At 35.9% G+C, this 16,243-nt stretch overlaps 1 protein-coding gene across 5 annotated transcripts in view; it reads right to left on the minus strand.

Annotated features, from left to right (window-relative positions):
- EML4 (EMAP like 4) overlaps positions 1–16,243 on the minus strand; it is a 174,087-nt gene that overhangs the window by 70,695 nt on the left and 87,149 nt on the right. For 2 of the 5 annotated variants that reach the window (XM_036749101.1, XM_036749099.1), the window contains exons 2-4: positions 15,573–15,755; positions 5,427–5,556; positions 1,409–1,582 (exon numbers count right to left, since the gene is read on the minus strand). In XM_036749101.1, the coding sequence (XP_036604996.1) occupies positions 1,409–1,582; positions 5,427–5,556; positions 15,573–15,755 (487 nt within the window). The remainder of the gene's footprint in view (positions 1–1,408; positions 1,583–5,426; positions 5,557–15,572; positions 15,756–16,243) is intronic. The other 3 variants (XM_036749103.1, XM_036749102.1, XM_036749100.1) reach the window with 2 other exon arrangements.

Raw genomic sequence — 16,243 nt, forward strand, 5'->3', positions numbered from 1 at the left:
TAGACTTTGTTACAGGAGATTATATTCATTCTCTGAATTTTAACAACTTGTTTTGTATATAGGATGTTATAACTGAAAACTTTTTTTTCAAAGTGGCCTGGAAGTGACATTTAGTAAATAATCTCAGCTACAAATTTGCAACTGCATTGCTAACAGTCTGCAACTCATCCAGTCTTAAATACTTCTTGCAGGAGCACATTCAAACAACAATGAGAGAAAAGCAAGTATGTTTCCACGAGACCTTTAGAAGCTGAAAAAGAGTCTGGAGACAAAGAGTGTTAAATTAAACCAGAAAACTGCCGAGGTGCTAAAAAGTGACTTCTTCCCTTGTATATCACAATGTCTATCCATCACCTTTTTGGACAGTACTCCAGAAAGCTCTTTCTATGAGATTAGGCAGGACAATGACACACCAGCAAGACGGCCTAAGAATCTGTGCGACATGAAGACGGAGCATTTGGTAAGGGGTAAGCATGCATCAATAAAATGAAAGGTGTTGTGTTGTGTTCTTCCAAGTTTTCAATTAGAATAGTGGTTTTAGGCAAGACACATTTTAGTAACTAAATAAAAAAGGAGACCAAATATTTTGGAAGTGTTTGTAGTGTTAACTTATTAAAACCCTAGTCGGTTTTAAGAATTATTTCACACATCTCTAAGCTTTCTGAAAAACGTGTATTTATACTGAACAAAAGATAAAAATATTTCCCCTTCAAAATTTTGTTTTGAAAATATTTGTCTTTTAAATAAAGTTGAACCAAGCGCCCACCTGCCTACATGGTTGTTCTCAGCATGATACTCCAAAGAAGTCAGTCAACATGCACTTGGCATGCAGAATTAATTCCTGATTTTCTCCCTACCTCACATAAGTGTTAATTTTATAGATTATATATAAAGAAACCCTCAAGCAAATTGTCAGAAAAGAATGAGAGAGAATAAGTGAAATGGATCAACTTTGGCAACCAAGCAAGAACTTATAGAGCATCCCCCAAACAGAATGCTAAGGTGCTAAGAGGAATTTGTTAAAAAAAAAAAAAAAAGGCACCTAAAAATTGTAATGATACCAAATTACGGGTGAGGGTTATACATAGTAATTTTCTGTCATGTTAAAATGTCAAAAATATTGGCATATTACACAATTTAAATGCAAGAAGATTCTGGCTTTGATTTTTGAGAATATTATATTGGCTTTATCAAATTAAACACTTAGAAACCAAAAATTTTTAGACAAAAAAAAGATGTGCATAAATCTTTATATCCTAATACTGTTGCTGTAATAAAGGTTACAGCAAGAGAAAGGGAAAAGCCAAGTTCTTCTTTGAAATCTGTAGGTTGCCAACCTTTCCCCACGACACTGAATTTCGGTATCATTACAACCATTCCCTATCTCTGTACTGGGGTCAGTGAAAACCTTTTGGTGGGAGGAGAGCTCTTGCTTTCTTGATTTTGTCTGTGTGTTTGGAGAGGCTGTGAAGAGGGCTGGGGAGAAGGTGATGCTCGAATGTGTGGACTTTGATCGTTAGAATGAGAATCCTCTTTTTTTTCTTTCTGTCCTTGTGGTTTTTCTTTCTTTTTTTCGGTACTGCTGTAAAATAAAGTATAATATTCAACAGGTTTTAAAGAAATAAACAGGGAATTTAACCAACAAGTGAAAGAAAATGTGAACATTACATAAGATAAAACCCTAAAGCATGCATACAAATAATGATTCACATTACTTTTACCCAATAATGTTTTTCTAAGGGCTAAGTTAGCCATTTATTCCCACAACAGTCCCAAACACAGTTCTAGCTACGATCACCCAAGAAGTCATAACTAATGATCCTTAGAAAGGAAAGGTTATCTGGGCACAGATACCCTGGTAGATTAGTAAGTGTGCATCTTCCTGACCTTTGTCACACATGCACAAAGGAAGGATGGGGCAAACCGAGTACTTATACAAAGTGACTGAAAAGATAGGCTGAAGGTCTACCTTCTTCTGGGGCACCTGAGACTATCTATCCTAACTTTCTCAAAGAGATGCCAGGGGAATTAAGCTATCAAATGTGAAAATCTAGTAAAAAACGTTCACAGATACACGACAAATATCAACTATTACTTTTCATTATGGTACTTGTTTAATGTTCACATTGCCATTCTGACCCTTACATTTTTAGACTTTTGAAATTCATATGCATTTTTAGTTTAGATTGGCCTTCTGCTAGCTTGTCATGTTTAAGTTTGTTGAAAATGTGTAACATAACCTATAGTTCTACATTTCAAATTCCAGCTAAGCTTCAAAATTCTAAAGTTAAGAGTTAAAAACCCACCTTTCTATTTCGATTTTTAACTTTTTCTGATTATAATTGCCTTGGTTCCATGGTTTCAGAACTTTTCTGACTGCTTACCCCCCATCAGCATAAAACAAAACAAAAAAAACTGATCATGTACTCCCAATATATGGATATTTACAAATTATGTAATGTACCACTATACTATTATGTACATTTTAAATTTCTGTATTTGTACAAGTTTTATAAAGTATTAAGGGTAAAATAACATTTGGTCCTATTGAAGTTTATTGAGTTGGTAAGAGTAACATGGCCGGATCTATGCTTTAAATCATTCTGATACCTGTGTGGAAGATGGATTGAGAGCGAAACAAATCCTTGAGGCAAGGAGAACAATTAGTAGACTATTTCAACAATCTAGGTGAGAAGGCCTGAACTAGGGTGATGGCTATGCGAGCAGAAAGAAGGAAACAGATCCAACAGATGCTGCAGAGACTGAAATTACAAGACTTGGCAAATGATGTCTATGTGGGGAGAGGGTAAGTAAGGAGTCAAAGATGACAAAGAGCTTATGAACTTGGTTGACTAGAAGAATAGTGACGTCTTCTTTGGAAAAGGGATAGTTATAGACGTAAAGATAATGTAATGAGATTAGTGATATGCCTGCTCATCCTGTAGATTCACTGTGTTCCTCTCAAAACAAAAAAAGGGGAAAGCAGGACTCTTACTTGTCATGGAATGGAAGTATATATTGAGACTTCCCAATGGTATCTGCTCTGATGCTACTGCAGGTGCCTGAGGAAGAGGATAGGCTGCAACTGCCCTGAGGCACCAATAGCCAGCTAAATCAATCAACTAGCATTTATTAAGGGTCTACACTATGTCCTAAGCACTATGCTAAGAGTCAGAGATAGAAAGAAAAGCAAAAAACAGTCTGTCAAGGAGCTCACAGTCTAATGGGAGAAACAATGTGCAACTATGTACAAGCAAAATAGATACAGGATAAATTTGGGGTAGTTTCAGAGGGAAGGTGCTAGAATTAAGGAGGATTAGGAAAGGCTCCTTTAATAGGTAGACTTTAGCTGAGACTTGAAGGAAGCCAGTACAGTTTGGGAATGAGAAGAGACATCATTTTAGCAGTGAAGCAAATGTCTGTGAAAATGCCTGGCACCAGAAACAAGAAGGCCAGTGCTCCTGTATCTGAGTACAAGGAGAATGAGATGTTAGAATACTGAAAAGGCTGGAAGCACCCTTAAAAGTGAAACAGAGGAGTTCATATGTGACCCTGGGGGTAACAGAGAGTCAGTGGAATTTGTTGATTAGGGGAGTGATATGGTCAGGCCTGCACTTTAGGAAGATCAGTTTGACCACTGGTGCAGCCCTTCATCACTTCATGCCTGCATTATCACAACTGTCTGCTGGTGGGTCTGCCTGCTTCAAGTCCCTCCCCACTCCAGTCCATCCTTTTCCATTCAGCTACCAAAGTGATTTTCTTAAAGTGCTGGTCTGACTAGGTTGCTCCTATACTAAAAAAACTTTAGTGGCTTGTATCACTTCCAGGATCAGACACAACATTGCACTGGTAATCAGTTCTTAGCACAGGAAAAGTTTTATTTAGCAGAATGCTAAATTTTCCAGTTAATGAACTGTTAATGAAAAAAAGGAAATTTTGTTTCAAAATTCAATATTAAAAATCTAAGATGTATTGGTTCACCATTTTAAGGCTTAAAATGCTTAAGGCAAGAACATAACTGAATCTCTCTTGGACAACAATACATCTTGTAGAACTTTGGTCTCACTATTATGAATAGAAATGATCGTTAGAATTCAGATGTAAAAGGTAAACAACTGGTTTCAGTTTGGAATGACTCAATATAACCTAGAAATGTGTTTTTTTAAGCTAATCAGAAAATTTTCTAATATGAAAGCTTGTCTTACTATTTATTTTTTTACTTAGAAGTGGTACCCAATAAATTTGATTTGTTAGAGGTTCTACTTAAGTCAAATCAGGTTAATTAAACTTACTATATTAAAACTCAGTCTTAGAAACACTTGCAAAAATAGCAGATTCTTCAATTGCAGGGTGCTTGGCAGACTAAACACAAAACATTAAGTTCTACTTTACTATTTAGCCCTATACTTTTGCTTTATCAGTTTTCCTGATAATTAAAATAAGTTTTTCAGACACAATAACTTCCTAATGTTATGCTGAATCTACCTTCTCTGTTCTGATCTGTTTGGCAAAGTTCGAACTATAATGAAAATAAGACATGGACAGTAAGGTAATCTATTTTGTCTCCAAAGTAATGCAGTTCACCAACATTAGAAAGCTAAAATATTTTCTATTTCTTCAGCTTCTTCTTCAATAGTGCTCTGTAGCAAGCAGATGGAAGGGCAGATATTGATTTGATAAGGTCATGATATCACTGGCTAGGAACTATACAGATGGGAAAAATCATGTAACCAGAATAATAAATGAAGGCAATTATCAAATTAAATAAGACTAATCAGTAGAATGTTAAAGATTAAAAACTATAGAAATAGTTACATTTTCAGACTATTTTGACAGTATCATTTTCTCCCCAAATACATTTATTTTGCAATCCCAAAAGATCCAGTAATTTTAATACTTCTTTCCTACCTCATTAATATGTCTTTTATTTCTACGGAAAATATAATATTGTAATTATATTAGAGCTGATATATTTGAAAAAAATCACTAAAATTATACATTAATGACAGATGATTACTCAAAAAAATTTTTTTTGTTTGTTTTGGTTTTTTTGGAGGGGGAAAGCAGGGCAATTGGGTTTATGACTTGCCCAAGGTCACACAGCTAGTAAGCGTGTCAAGCGTCTGAGGCCACATTTGAACTCAGGTCCTCTTGACTCCAGGGGTGGTACTCTATTCACTCAAATTTTCTTTAAAAAAAATAAAAGGGGGGGGGTTCTTTTAGTTAGAACCAAATGCTTCCCTATTCTTCATTAATTCAGCAAGCTTACAAAATGAGTATAGGGTTAGAACCCCCTACATTCAGAAATCAAGTGTTTAAAAAGATTATTTCATTTGGAATCCATTATTAATTTCCAGAAGTAGCCTGTGATTTAAAGCTGGCATCTGTACAGTTTGTGACACTGGTAGCTCATTTTTGATAGATACCTTTTAGCAGCAGATGAAAAGGTTTCTTTTCTTGATATTGATATCGAGCTGCCATGGTTTGCTTTTCTGCTTCTACCACTGCCATTGCTTATACAGGTCATAGAAATGGCTTCCCGAATGCCTGGCTGACCTAAAAAGGATTTAAGGAAAGCATTATATCAAACTTAAAATATTCACCATGGAAAAGGGTTATTAAAAACAAAAGTCTACTGACATTTAGATTTCCTTCTGATGTATTGCATACATTAAATTATCATTAAAATTTCACTCAGTGAAAGAACTGGGGATGTTTAATCTGGAGAAAAATGGGGGGAGGTGGAAGGCTAGATGCACTAGTGTATTTGAAAGGCTGTTACATGTAGGAGGAATTGGATTTCCAGCCTCCCCGCCCTGCCCTCCCCCCCCCCACCACCACCTTTTTTGGTTATCAGAGGCAATGGCTTGACATAAGGGATATCAAAGGCATTCCTTTGGAGCTAATGGGCTCTTTCTTCATTGGAGATCTTTGAACAGAAGATGCACAACCACTTGTCGTATATGTTGTGGCGGAAATTCTTCAGGGATGGGTTGGACTAGATGGCCACTGGAGTCCCTTCTAATCCTGAAATTCTGTGATTTGGTTCCAAGCAAAACGGCTATTTAGAGAGTACTTTAAACAAAACAAAAACTAACCAGAATACCACATGACCTTTGTATTTTAAGGAAATCTCTATCTAGTTTTCTTCTTTACTTTAGCTTAAACTAATGCTCCTGTAGAAAAAGATCGATAAGACTTCAGTAACTTATAAGTCAATTAAGACACATATTACAGAAAAAAAAAGGATTAAAGTATTAGAGAAAACATGATAAAATTAAATTAGCTTTGGGGTTAGTTTTGGTTTTCTTCCTCTTTTTTGTTCACTTCCAATCCATCAGCAAGACCTTCTGATTTCTTATCCCTCTCAGCTTTCTTTCAGAACTACCCTTTCTGCTACCTCAGTCCAGAATCCAAGCACTTCTTGCTTAGATTCCTCCAAGTCTCCTTGCCTCGTTCTCACCTATATACAGCTGTTAAATCTTCCTTAAACAAGAAAGTAAAGTATTTCATAGCTAGAAGAGACTCTCATAGGCCACCTAATCCAAATACTTAAGAATGAATTCTTATTACAATGCATCTGACAGGTGGCAATCTAATTTGTGCTTAGATTTCTGATGAGGGGTAACCCACCACCTTCCTGAGTCAGCCCATTCCACTATTAGGTAATTCTAATACTTATAAAGTTTTCTCTTACATAAAGCAATTTTTGCTTGATTTTGGCTGTTCTCCTATGGGTGTTCTCTAATTTATCAATGCCCTTGCTTCATGAATCAACATTGTTCTTTTCAGACAGCTTCTGTTTTTCTTCCTCATCAGAATTATTTTTGTCTGAAATTTTATAATTAACAACTTGGCATCTCTTCCTGGGCTCACTTCTTGTGACAGGACTAACATTTACCAAAATTTCCCTAATGCAGCTTCTTTCCCCCTACTCACAACACAGAGAGGCCCAGGCTCCCCTTCCATAATCCTAGGGATGTTTTCCCTAAAAAGACTCGAAGATCTCCCTGGAGCAGGTCCCCAGATTTTGTATATGTAGCTTCCTGGTCATCCAGGGGCATAAGGAGCCCTGGCAAGGGCAGCTGGGGACCCTCAGTCTTGGTGGATTTCTGAAAATGCCACGAGTAAACATATCCTCCTCTGATGACCAGAGGTTTTTCCATATGGAGAAAAGGAGGACTGCAACTAAAAAAGCTAAATGCCACTGTACCATCATTGCATTTCTGTATTAGGGTGAATCAAACCTCCTTTTGTTAACTGTTCAGTGACTTGTGAGCGCCTCCTATTATCCCAACATCAAATCTGAAACAAGAGTACTGGCATTACAGTTGTTTCACCACTTCTTCTAACGAATCTTAGTCCATGATAGCCTGCTTTAACCTCCTGTTGAAACCTGCCTTCTCCAAATCTAGAATATGTCTCGCTATCCCCACCTTTTCTGTTCTCTATCACAAAATGGAGGAGGGAATTTTCATCTCTCCAATCTTCATCATTTCTACTCTATCAACCAGTGAATCTCACTGAAACCACTTCTCGTTGTTGATTACTCTAGCTTTTGAAGGACGAAACCATCATTAAAGCAAAATAAGAAATTAACATCTGCTATATTGATGACAAAAGCAACTTTTGTTTCTTCCCTCCATTACTCTTCATCTAAATTTTCTACACCATGCTTTCCTCCTAATTCCTGGATATTCTCATGCGACTATAATCTTCTTTATATACAAAAGGATAGCAAATTTTACTCCTATTCTTCTCATTCTGTAGTCCATATAGGTCCACAGATCAGTCATTGATTGGTCTCACCCCAAATCTAGTGCATACCTAGGAGGTCAAATTTGCTGCTGGACATCTAGTTCATCTTCTTGGTTGCCCATACAGCATGCATTTGTGCATAGTCATATGGGGCTAGAGGCTTTACTATTGTCTCCTCTGTTTGGATCTTGAACTTCATGAATACTTAGGTGATCTGAATACCAGTCTTCTTACACTGAAGCAATTTTTTATTCTTTTGGTGTTTTATTCTATTGGGTTTTTTATTCTATTGGTATTTTATTCTTGGTGGATATACCTAGGCATTTTTTTCTCTACCTCTTCCCCCATATTCCATTTCTATTCTAGTTTAATGACTCTTTCATTAGATACCAAGAGGGCAGGCACATATATTTTTACCAGGCTTTGTTAGGTATAATATATCCCTGAACAGGAACCTTTTACTCCTATATTTTATGCTGAGGCCTCTTAAGTCCAAACACTATTTTTAGACTAACTCAATCTTTTCCCAGTTCTTTTAGTTCCCAAGTTGGTTTTTCTCTTCTGAAATGATAAGTAGTGAGGAATCATCAACTATGTCCTTATGAGCCTCAATTTTTCACCTGAGTCTTCTAACCTTTGGCAATGCTTTCTAGGCTCCCTCTGGCAATATAATTTGTATCTAGGTGAATTGCCAAAACTGGGCAGTAGTCATCAGGTGTACCTAATATTGGGAGGTTCTCGAACCCTTATATGTATACATATACACATTATCCTCCCCCTCACCCCTGGAAGGCATATCTACCTATTTCTCCATTTATCTAATATGATGAAAACCACTCAAGAAATGTATCTATACTTCAGATTATCAGGGACAATGTATGTGTACACACACACACACACACACACACAGAAGACAACAAATCTCTGTATCATCAGGTTAAGAACCAGTTGCCTCAGTACCTCTTAAGAAGGAGTCACCAAACACTAATACTCTTCTCTTCCCTTCTTTCACTGATTTTTACTATGTGATATTTCACTAGAGAACATCTGTGGATCTACTTTATCATTCCTTGGAGGAAAAGTAGCTGCTTCCTCCTCTGAGAATCCAACTTCCTTCTAAATTTCCTCCTTTGTTCTATCATTCTTCTCCTATTCCTTTCATTCTCTGCAATGAAACCTTTTTTCTTACTACTTCTCCTTTTTAAGGGGATGGGAATTTAGTAACACATAGCTGTCTCTGATAATCTGAAGTAAAGAAGCATTCCTTGAGTGGTATTTCATCCTATTAGATAGTTTACTCAAGAATATTTCTAGGCTCTCATTTTCTATTGTAGCACGTCTAAACCTGTCATCATGGCATTAGAGGTTCTGTACTTCCCTAGCTCACCACACTCACCCTCTCCTTCAGGCCCACTAATCTTGTACCAGCAAATTCTTATCTTTGTATTTATACCATATCATGCCTTTTGCCTGGAATGATCTCGTCACTATATTTAATTCATTTCTCTCAGCTTTTAAAAACTAGAATTAAATTACATATTACAGAAACATACTCCATTCACTCTAAGCTTCTGTTTCTCTTCATGTCAAAACCTTTTGACATCATCTCCTACTCTTTCCTCCTTTCCCACAGTCTCTGATAATGAAGTAGCCTTTCTTCCTGTTAAGGCTAGTTCCTCTATGTGTTCCCTTGATCCCATACCCTCTAATCTTCTCTAACATACTGCTTCCTCAATCAACACCTTCCATCCCTAATCTTTACCCAATCAACTAGTTCCTTCCTTATGCCTTCAAACATGCCCAAATGTCCTCCACCCTTAAAAAAAAACTTTCACTAAATGGTAGTTGTGCTAAGAGCCAAGCACTACTATTCGTATCTCCATGTGCTCAGTAATCTTATATTTATTTAATCACTGAGAAACATGTTAAATCTCAATTTTTACCTCTGGTTAACTATAGTGTGTGCTGTCATTTCTCAAGTGCCCTTTGTAATGCTTCCTATCTTTGGCTTGCTAACTATTTCCTGGTTCAAGTGCTTGACTTCCATCTTCAGGAGAATAGTATGGTTCATCTAAGTTTATAAAATTGTATACCAGCAGTTTGTCTTCACACACACTGCCTTTGGACAAGATTCTCAAATTACATTCATTTGGTCACCCCCCCCAAGGGGTCCTAATGGGTTTTCCAGGCACCAGCTGTGATACAATCTGTCTTACTGGCAGTCAACAAAAGCCAAAAGTGCTTTAGCCCTTTCCCCTTTCTCTACAATACAGGTAATTTTATTTGGCAGAACTAAAATTTCAACTAGTAGTTTGAGCATATGGTACTAATGTTTCACTACTGTCAAAAAGGAAACGTTTTTTATTGGAGAAGATAATTTTTTAAAATTACATGGCTAACAATTTAAAAATTACTAGAGAAACCAACTACCCAGTCAAGTAGCCTAACATGCTGTACTTAGGAGAAACTTATAACCCAACTAATAAAAATAATAATAGCTAACATGTATATAGCACTTACTAGGTGCCAGGCACCATGCTAAGCTTGTTACAATAATTACCCCATCTGATCCTCACAGCAAACCTAGGATGTAGGTGCTATTATTATCATCTCCATTTTACAGATGAGGAAACCAAGTGACTTGCTTAGGATCAGACAGCTAGAAAATGTCTGAGGCTGGGTTTGAACTCAGGTTTTCCTGACTCCAGGCCCAGCACTCTCTATTCATTGTGCCTCCTAGCTTTTAAGTTGCCAGCACACTGAAAGACATAGCATATAACATAGAAAAGTAATTATTTAAGATTGTTTCCGATTTTTTTTCATCAATAGAATGACGCTAATGACAGAACCTTACAATCCCAATATTACATAGCCAATCACATGCATTTAGAGAGATCTAAGGTCAAATTATGTTGCACACAATAACTGCCTAGTAAAAGCTTGACATAACAGTTGGCTTGTACCTTAACCCCAAAATTATAAAGGGCTATTTTAAAAGTTCTAAATTTACTGAAATTTACAAATAAGGACACTATAACTATAAAGAAAAGAGCATAAAAAACTTTTTTGGCATATTTTTATTTTAAATCTTTTACATCAGAAATACCAGACTTCCTCCTCCCTGCAAGCTCCCAAGTGTGCCAGAATCAGATTATAATTAGCAAATGTTTAACCAAATATACATTAAAACATAGATAATGTGAATTTGTGATTTTCTAAGTGAATATAAGGCCTGCAGACATTTGTTTCTATGAGTTTGACGCCACTGTTTTGCATGATTATTGAAATGGGTAAATAGCCCACAAGAGGGGATACAGAACAATACAAATTACAATTTACCTGGATTTAAAAGTTCACATTAGATTAAAATACAGTAAAAGATGCTTTTACTTCTTTTTCTTAGTTGGACCAAAAAATTCTACAAATAATTCCTTGATTTTAAAGGGTTTTGTGAAATTCCACAATTAAAACTTAAAATATATTAGGTAGTATTATGCTTACAATGCTTATTCCAAATATTCATAACACAAATACATTGTCTAAAGTCATTCCCAATACATAGTCTATTTTTAAACTTACAAACAAATGCCAAGAGCTGACAGTCATTAAACATTTTTTCTTGTCACTTTCTATAGTGGTCTATATATAGACAAGTTCCATGATAATAGAGTCTAGGGTTGCCAATGATAACATTAATGGAATTCTGTACATGATTACAAGAATTACTTTTCAAATTCCAATATCAATTCAGGAAAGATATTTTAGAGGGGTACATTTTTTCTGCCAAAGGAAAATATCCCTATTACATACTTTGATGGATCTGTGATTTCATTTGGAATACTCCCTGTGATGATGCAGGCAGCAATTTAGCTGTGCCTTTCCATACTGTGACTTCTGTCTATATTCTCTCCTCAACCTGCCACAGAGAGTCCAGCTTATGTGCTGGGGACCTTCTTATAGCTTGAGACCCCTTTATATTCTTAAAAATCATTGAAGATCCCAAAGAACTTTTGTTTATGTGGATTATATCCAATGGTGTGCTAGTAAATGTTTAACAACTGGCTCTCTGGGGAAAAAAAAAGTACATACGCTTTTATGTCTAATCTACACCATTACCACTTTCTCTATCACTTTCTTAAGTCTAGACAATCAACAGAACAAGAAATCAAATCCTCATCTGTAGCATTTCTAAGGTGGTGAAGATGGTGGTTTTATACCAATTTCTAAAGTGTAAATGCTCACACTGAAAAATGACAATTGGTTTTTGCAAGTCAGTTCAGGCTAGAGCCAGCATACCTTTGGTAATGTCTATCAACATTTACAATATTAGAAATGAAAACATAAACAACTCTGGGAGGTAGGTGCTATTACTTTCCCTATTTTATAGTTGAGGAAACTGAGGCAGACAGAGGTCAAGTGACTTGCTCAGGGTCACAGATTGTAAGTGTTGGAGGATAAATTTGAACTCAGGTCTTCCTGACTTTGGGCCCAGTGCTTTAGCCACCACATCAACTAGATATCAGATGAAAATGAGGAGGCACTACATTGCAAGCTTGAGAGATGCCTTTTACAAATACGTGAAAGCAGGAAAGGGAACACTGATTTCAGTGAATAGGTAGTAATCCAGTTTTCCTATAACAGAATTCATGAAGAACAGTGTGAAATAAGTCTGGAAAGGTAGGTGGCAGCCAACTGGTGGAGGTCCTTAAATTTGTCTGTCTGAGGAGTTAGTATTTTACTACAGTAGCAATAGGCAGCCAGTGTAGGTTTAGGAGTGACATGGTCAGGCCTATACCTTAACAGATGATTATTTTACAACCATGCAAGAAATGAGTTGAAAGGAAGAAGAGACCAGGGAGACTAGTTGGAAGGCAATTAGAACAGTGCAGGAAAGAGGTGATAAAGAGAGTCTGAGAGTCATCTGGATAGAGATGGATTTTGCTTTTATCGAAGTTAGGAGTTTTGCTTTGGGATAACTATCAGTCCATTCTCTCTAGTTCTTTTTACTCCTCATTTCCTCCGAAGCACTTTTCCAAAACATTAATTGATTTAACCACACAATAAATTAAGAGTTTTCACATATTATTAGGAACTGGCTTATCTTTAACAAGGCAGTGTGAATTATTTTGGATTCTTATTCTAGGTTTAGTCTGAGTATTTTTCAAAGTCTACTTCAAAGTATACTGAATCTTCAGAAACTTTTCAAAGTCTAAATGACTTTCAAATGTCCATCTCTTACCTTGTACAGCACACTGAGTTTTTCTGGGTAGATAACTCTGAGTTCGTGGCCCACCCATAGGCCTCTATTTCATATGCAATGTTGTTATCTCCCTGATCATCCCTTGTCTTCTGTGAGAAAGTTGCCATGATCCCAATTACTGTAACTTGATGATTTTCAAAAAATTTTTGCTTGTTATTGATAATACTGGAATTTATGCTGTGTCTAAAATTATTGAATCAGATTTTTCCTTATTAGAGTTATGTGGATTTCTATTTGTCTAACGCCACTCATTTTGGTAAAAGTTTTCTTCAATTCTGAAATACAGTGTTCATATTCTTTCTTTAAAAATATTTTCTAAAACGTCATCAATTCTGAGATTTCCTTGATGTTCCTCAATGCCTACTGCTTACACATTCGTGTCTATCAATTCCTTGGTTAATCCAGTGATTTTTATATTTCCAGCTGTAGTATGATATATGCAATTCTCTTTTCTACTGTAGCAATTCAACCACAGTTTGATTTTATTGACTTTATTACTTATTCTACTATATTCTCTATATTTGTTATTTTCTTTGTTTCCTCCAGATTCTTTTTGTGAAAGCATTTAAAATTCCTGGTTTGAGTTCTATGATTTTACTTGCTTTAAAAATCTATGTGTAGATTTTATTTTGGCTTTGACTGGCAAGCATAAATACTCAAATATATGAATAAAAACGTGAGAAAATAGAAAACAAAAATGAAATAGAAATCAAAGCAAAGTAAATGACAGGAAATGACTGTACTTGTGTTTGTAATTTATGTTATCACTGATTGTTAACCTCATGCCAAAGATGAGTATGTTGACTTTAATATAATAGTCCCACATTGTTCTTGTTTCCTTTTTTAACCTTAATTGTGGATGTAACAGAAACGTATTGTTATTTTTCCATTTGGTAGCTAGGTGGAGAAGCAGTGAGGTGGCACAATGGATAGAACACTGGGTCTGGAGTCAGAAAGACCAGAGTTCAAATCTAACTTCAGACACTTACTAGCTATGTGACACTAGGCAAGTTACTTAACCCTGTCTGCCTCAATTTGTCATCTGCAAAATGAACTAGAGAAGGAAATGGCAAACCACTCCAGTATCTTTGCCAAGAAAACCTCACGAACAGTTGGTCCACGGGGTCATGAAAAGTCAGACGTGAATGAATGACTGAATAACAACAACAAAGCTAGGTAGAATAGAGGATAGAGTACTGAACCTGAAATTAGAAAGATCTGAGTTCAAAATGGGCCTCAAATACTTACTAGCTGTGTGACCCTGGGTGTATGTCCTAACCTCGGTCTGCTTCAGTTTCCTTATCTATAAAATGAAGATAACAGCACCTACCTTCTAGGGCTGTTGTGAGAATAAGATGAGATAATATTTGTCAAGTGCTTTGTCCACTTTAAAGTGCTAAGTAAATGCTAATTATAGTAACTGATATACACATTCTTTCAGCTCTGTTTTCTCTGATTTTGTACTTCTTTTAAGTTCTTACTTGCTTTTGTGATTTTCTTAAATGTTGATTCTTGTTTAACTTATTCAAATATAGCAGGGAATGGTGGTGCATGTCCATAGTACCTGCTACTGGCAGGGGCTAAGGCTGGTGGGTAACTTGAGTTCAGGAATTTTAAGTTTTAGTAGGACTAAAGCCATTCAGGTGCCCACATTAAGTCCAGCATAAATATGGTGAGTCCCAAGAAGCAGAGGGCCACCTAAGAAGGAGTAAACTGGCCCAGGCTGGAAAAACTTCTTCCATGGAAAAAAATGGCCACTTTTCTTTGTGTGTGTTTAGGAAAATTTTTTTTCCTTCCTAATTTTGATATAAGCTGGCTCCCTTCAAATGTCTCATTGTGTTACCTTAACTAGAAAGTCCACTTTTATTAACAGAATAGTAGAAAATAAGGAAGAAAAGTAGCCTGTCATGGTAGGAAAAGAGCTGAATTTTGAATCTAGGACTCAGGCTCAAATTCCAGTTCTCCTACTTATTATTTTTGTGATGCTGGGCACATCATTGAACCTCTCTGGACTTTGGTTTTCTCATCTTGTAAAATGAGTAAGCTGGAACAGATGACCTGAAATGCTTTCCATCTATAACCCTGTAATAGCTATTTGCCCATTTCTCTCATTGTTGATAAGGTCAAAATAACCTCTTTTCCTAGTCAGACATGCCTGGGATGATGTCTTAGACCATCTGCGGATGGTATACAACAGGCTTTGAAAGGACTTGGAATATATGCTTCTTCTACCACTAATTTTGTCAGACTAGATTGTTTTTAAAATCTTTGTCATAAACTGACTCACCACCTAGCATCACAAATTTTGAATTGGCAATAAGCTTCAGTGTATTTATCTAACTTTCACTATATAAAACCTAGAATAAGTTTAAGATTAAAACAACCCAAACAACAATAACAAACCTCAAAATTAACTTTTATTGATAACTGACCTAAGAAGGAATATATTTTACATGTACAATTCTAATAATAGAAACAGCATTAAAATATAATAACCCATTTCAAAGAAAATTAGAATACACTAAAAAATGAAATATTCCTACTACTTAATTACCTTTATTGGAGGCTGTTTTTTTCACAGATACCACATTATCTTCAGAGATTGTAAGACGCCTTAACACATCAGCCAAAGCTGCCTTCAGAACTGTGATTTCATCTTCTTGTTGCTGAACTCGTAACTCAAGAGCAGAGAGACGATCCTGGACATCAGAAGTACTTGTAGCAGAGATACTATCATCTATTAAAACATTAAGGAAAAAAAGGTATCTTCAAAATAATTTCCATAAGACTAAGTCTAAATAGAATCATGAGAAAAACACAGCAGATAAATTAATTTTTGAAAATACGAAGACTAGTAAAACTTTAACTCTTTCATAGGTTGATTCTATTCAATTTGTTCCAGTTTAGATTTATTTCATAACTTGATAAATAGTACATCTTAATGTAATAATAAATTTCACTGACCAAACTTTCCCTAGGAGGATTACTGAATAATATGAAGTACAGATAGCCATATATTATTTCTGCTTCATCTCCAGAACCTATAATAGAAACTGTTTTCAGAAAATGTGATATCTTGAAAGACAGTAAACTTTCCAAAGCCACAGTAAATTATTTTCTCAGCTATCACCACCCTTATATATGAAAATATACTGTGAAGTGATTTGTGGGTTGCTTTGTCTATTTCTACTCTGAATGAACCACAATCCTATTTATATAGCTCTT

Source organism: Trichosurus vulpecula, chromosome 3 (assembly GCF_011100635.1).
Source record: "Trichosurus vulpecula isolate mTriVul1 chromosome 3, mTriVul1.pri, whole genome shotgun sequence".
Lineage (NCBI taxonomy): Eukaryota > Metazoa > Chordata > Mammalia > Diprotodontia > Phalangeridae > Trichosurus > Trichosurus vulpecula.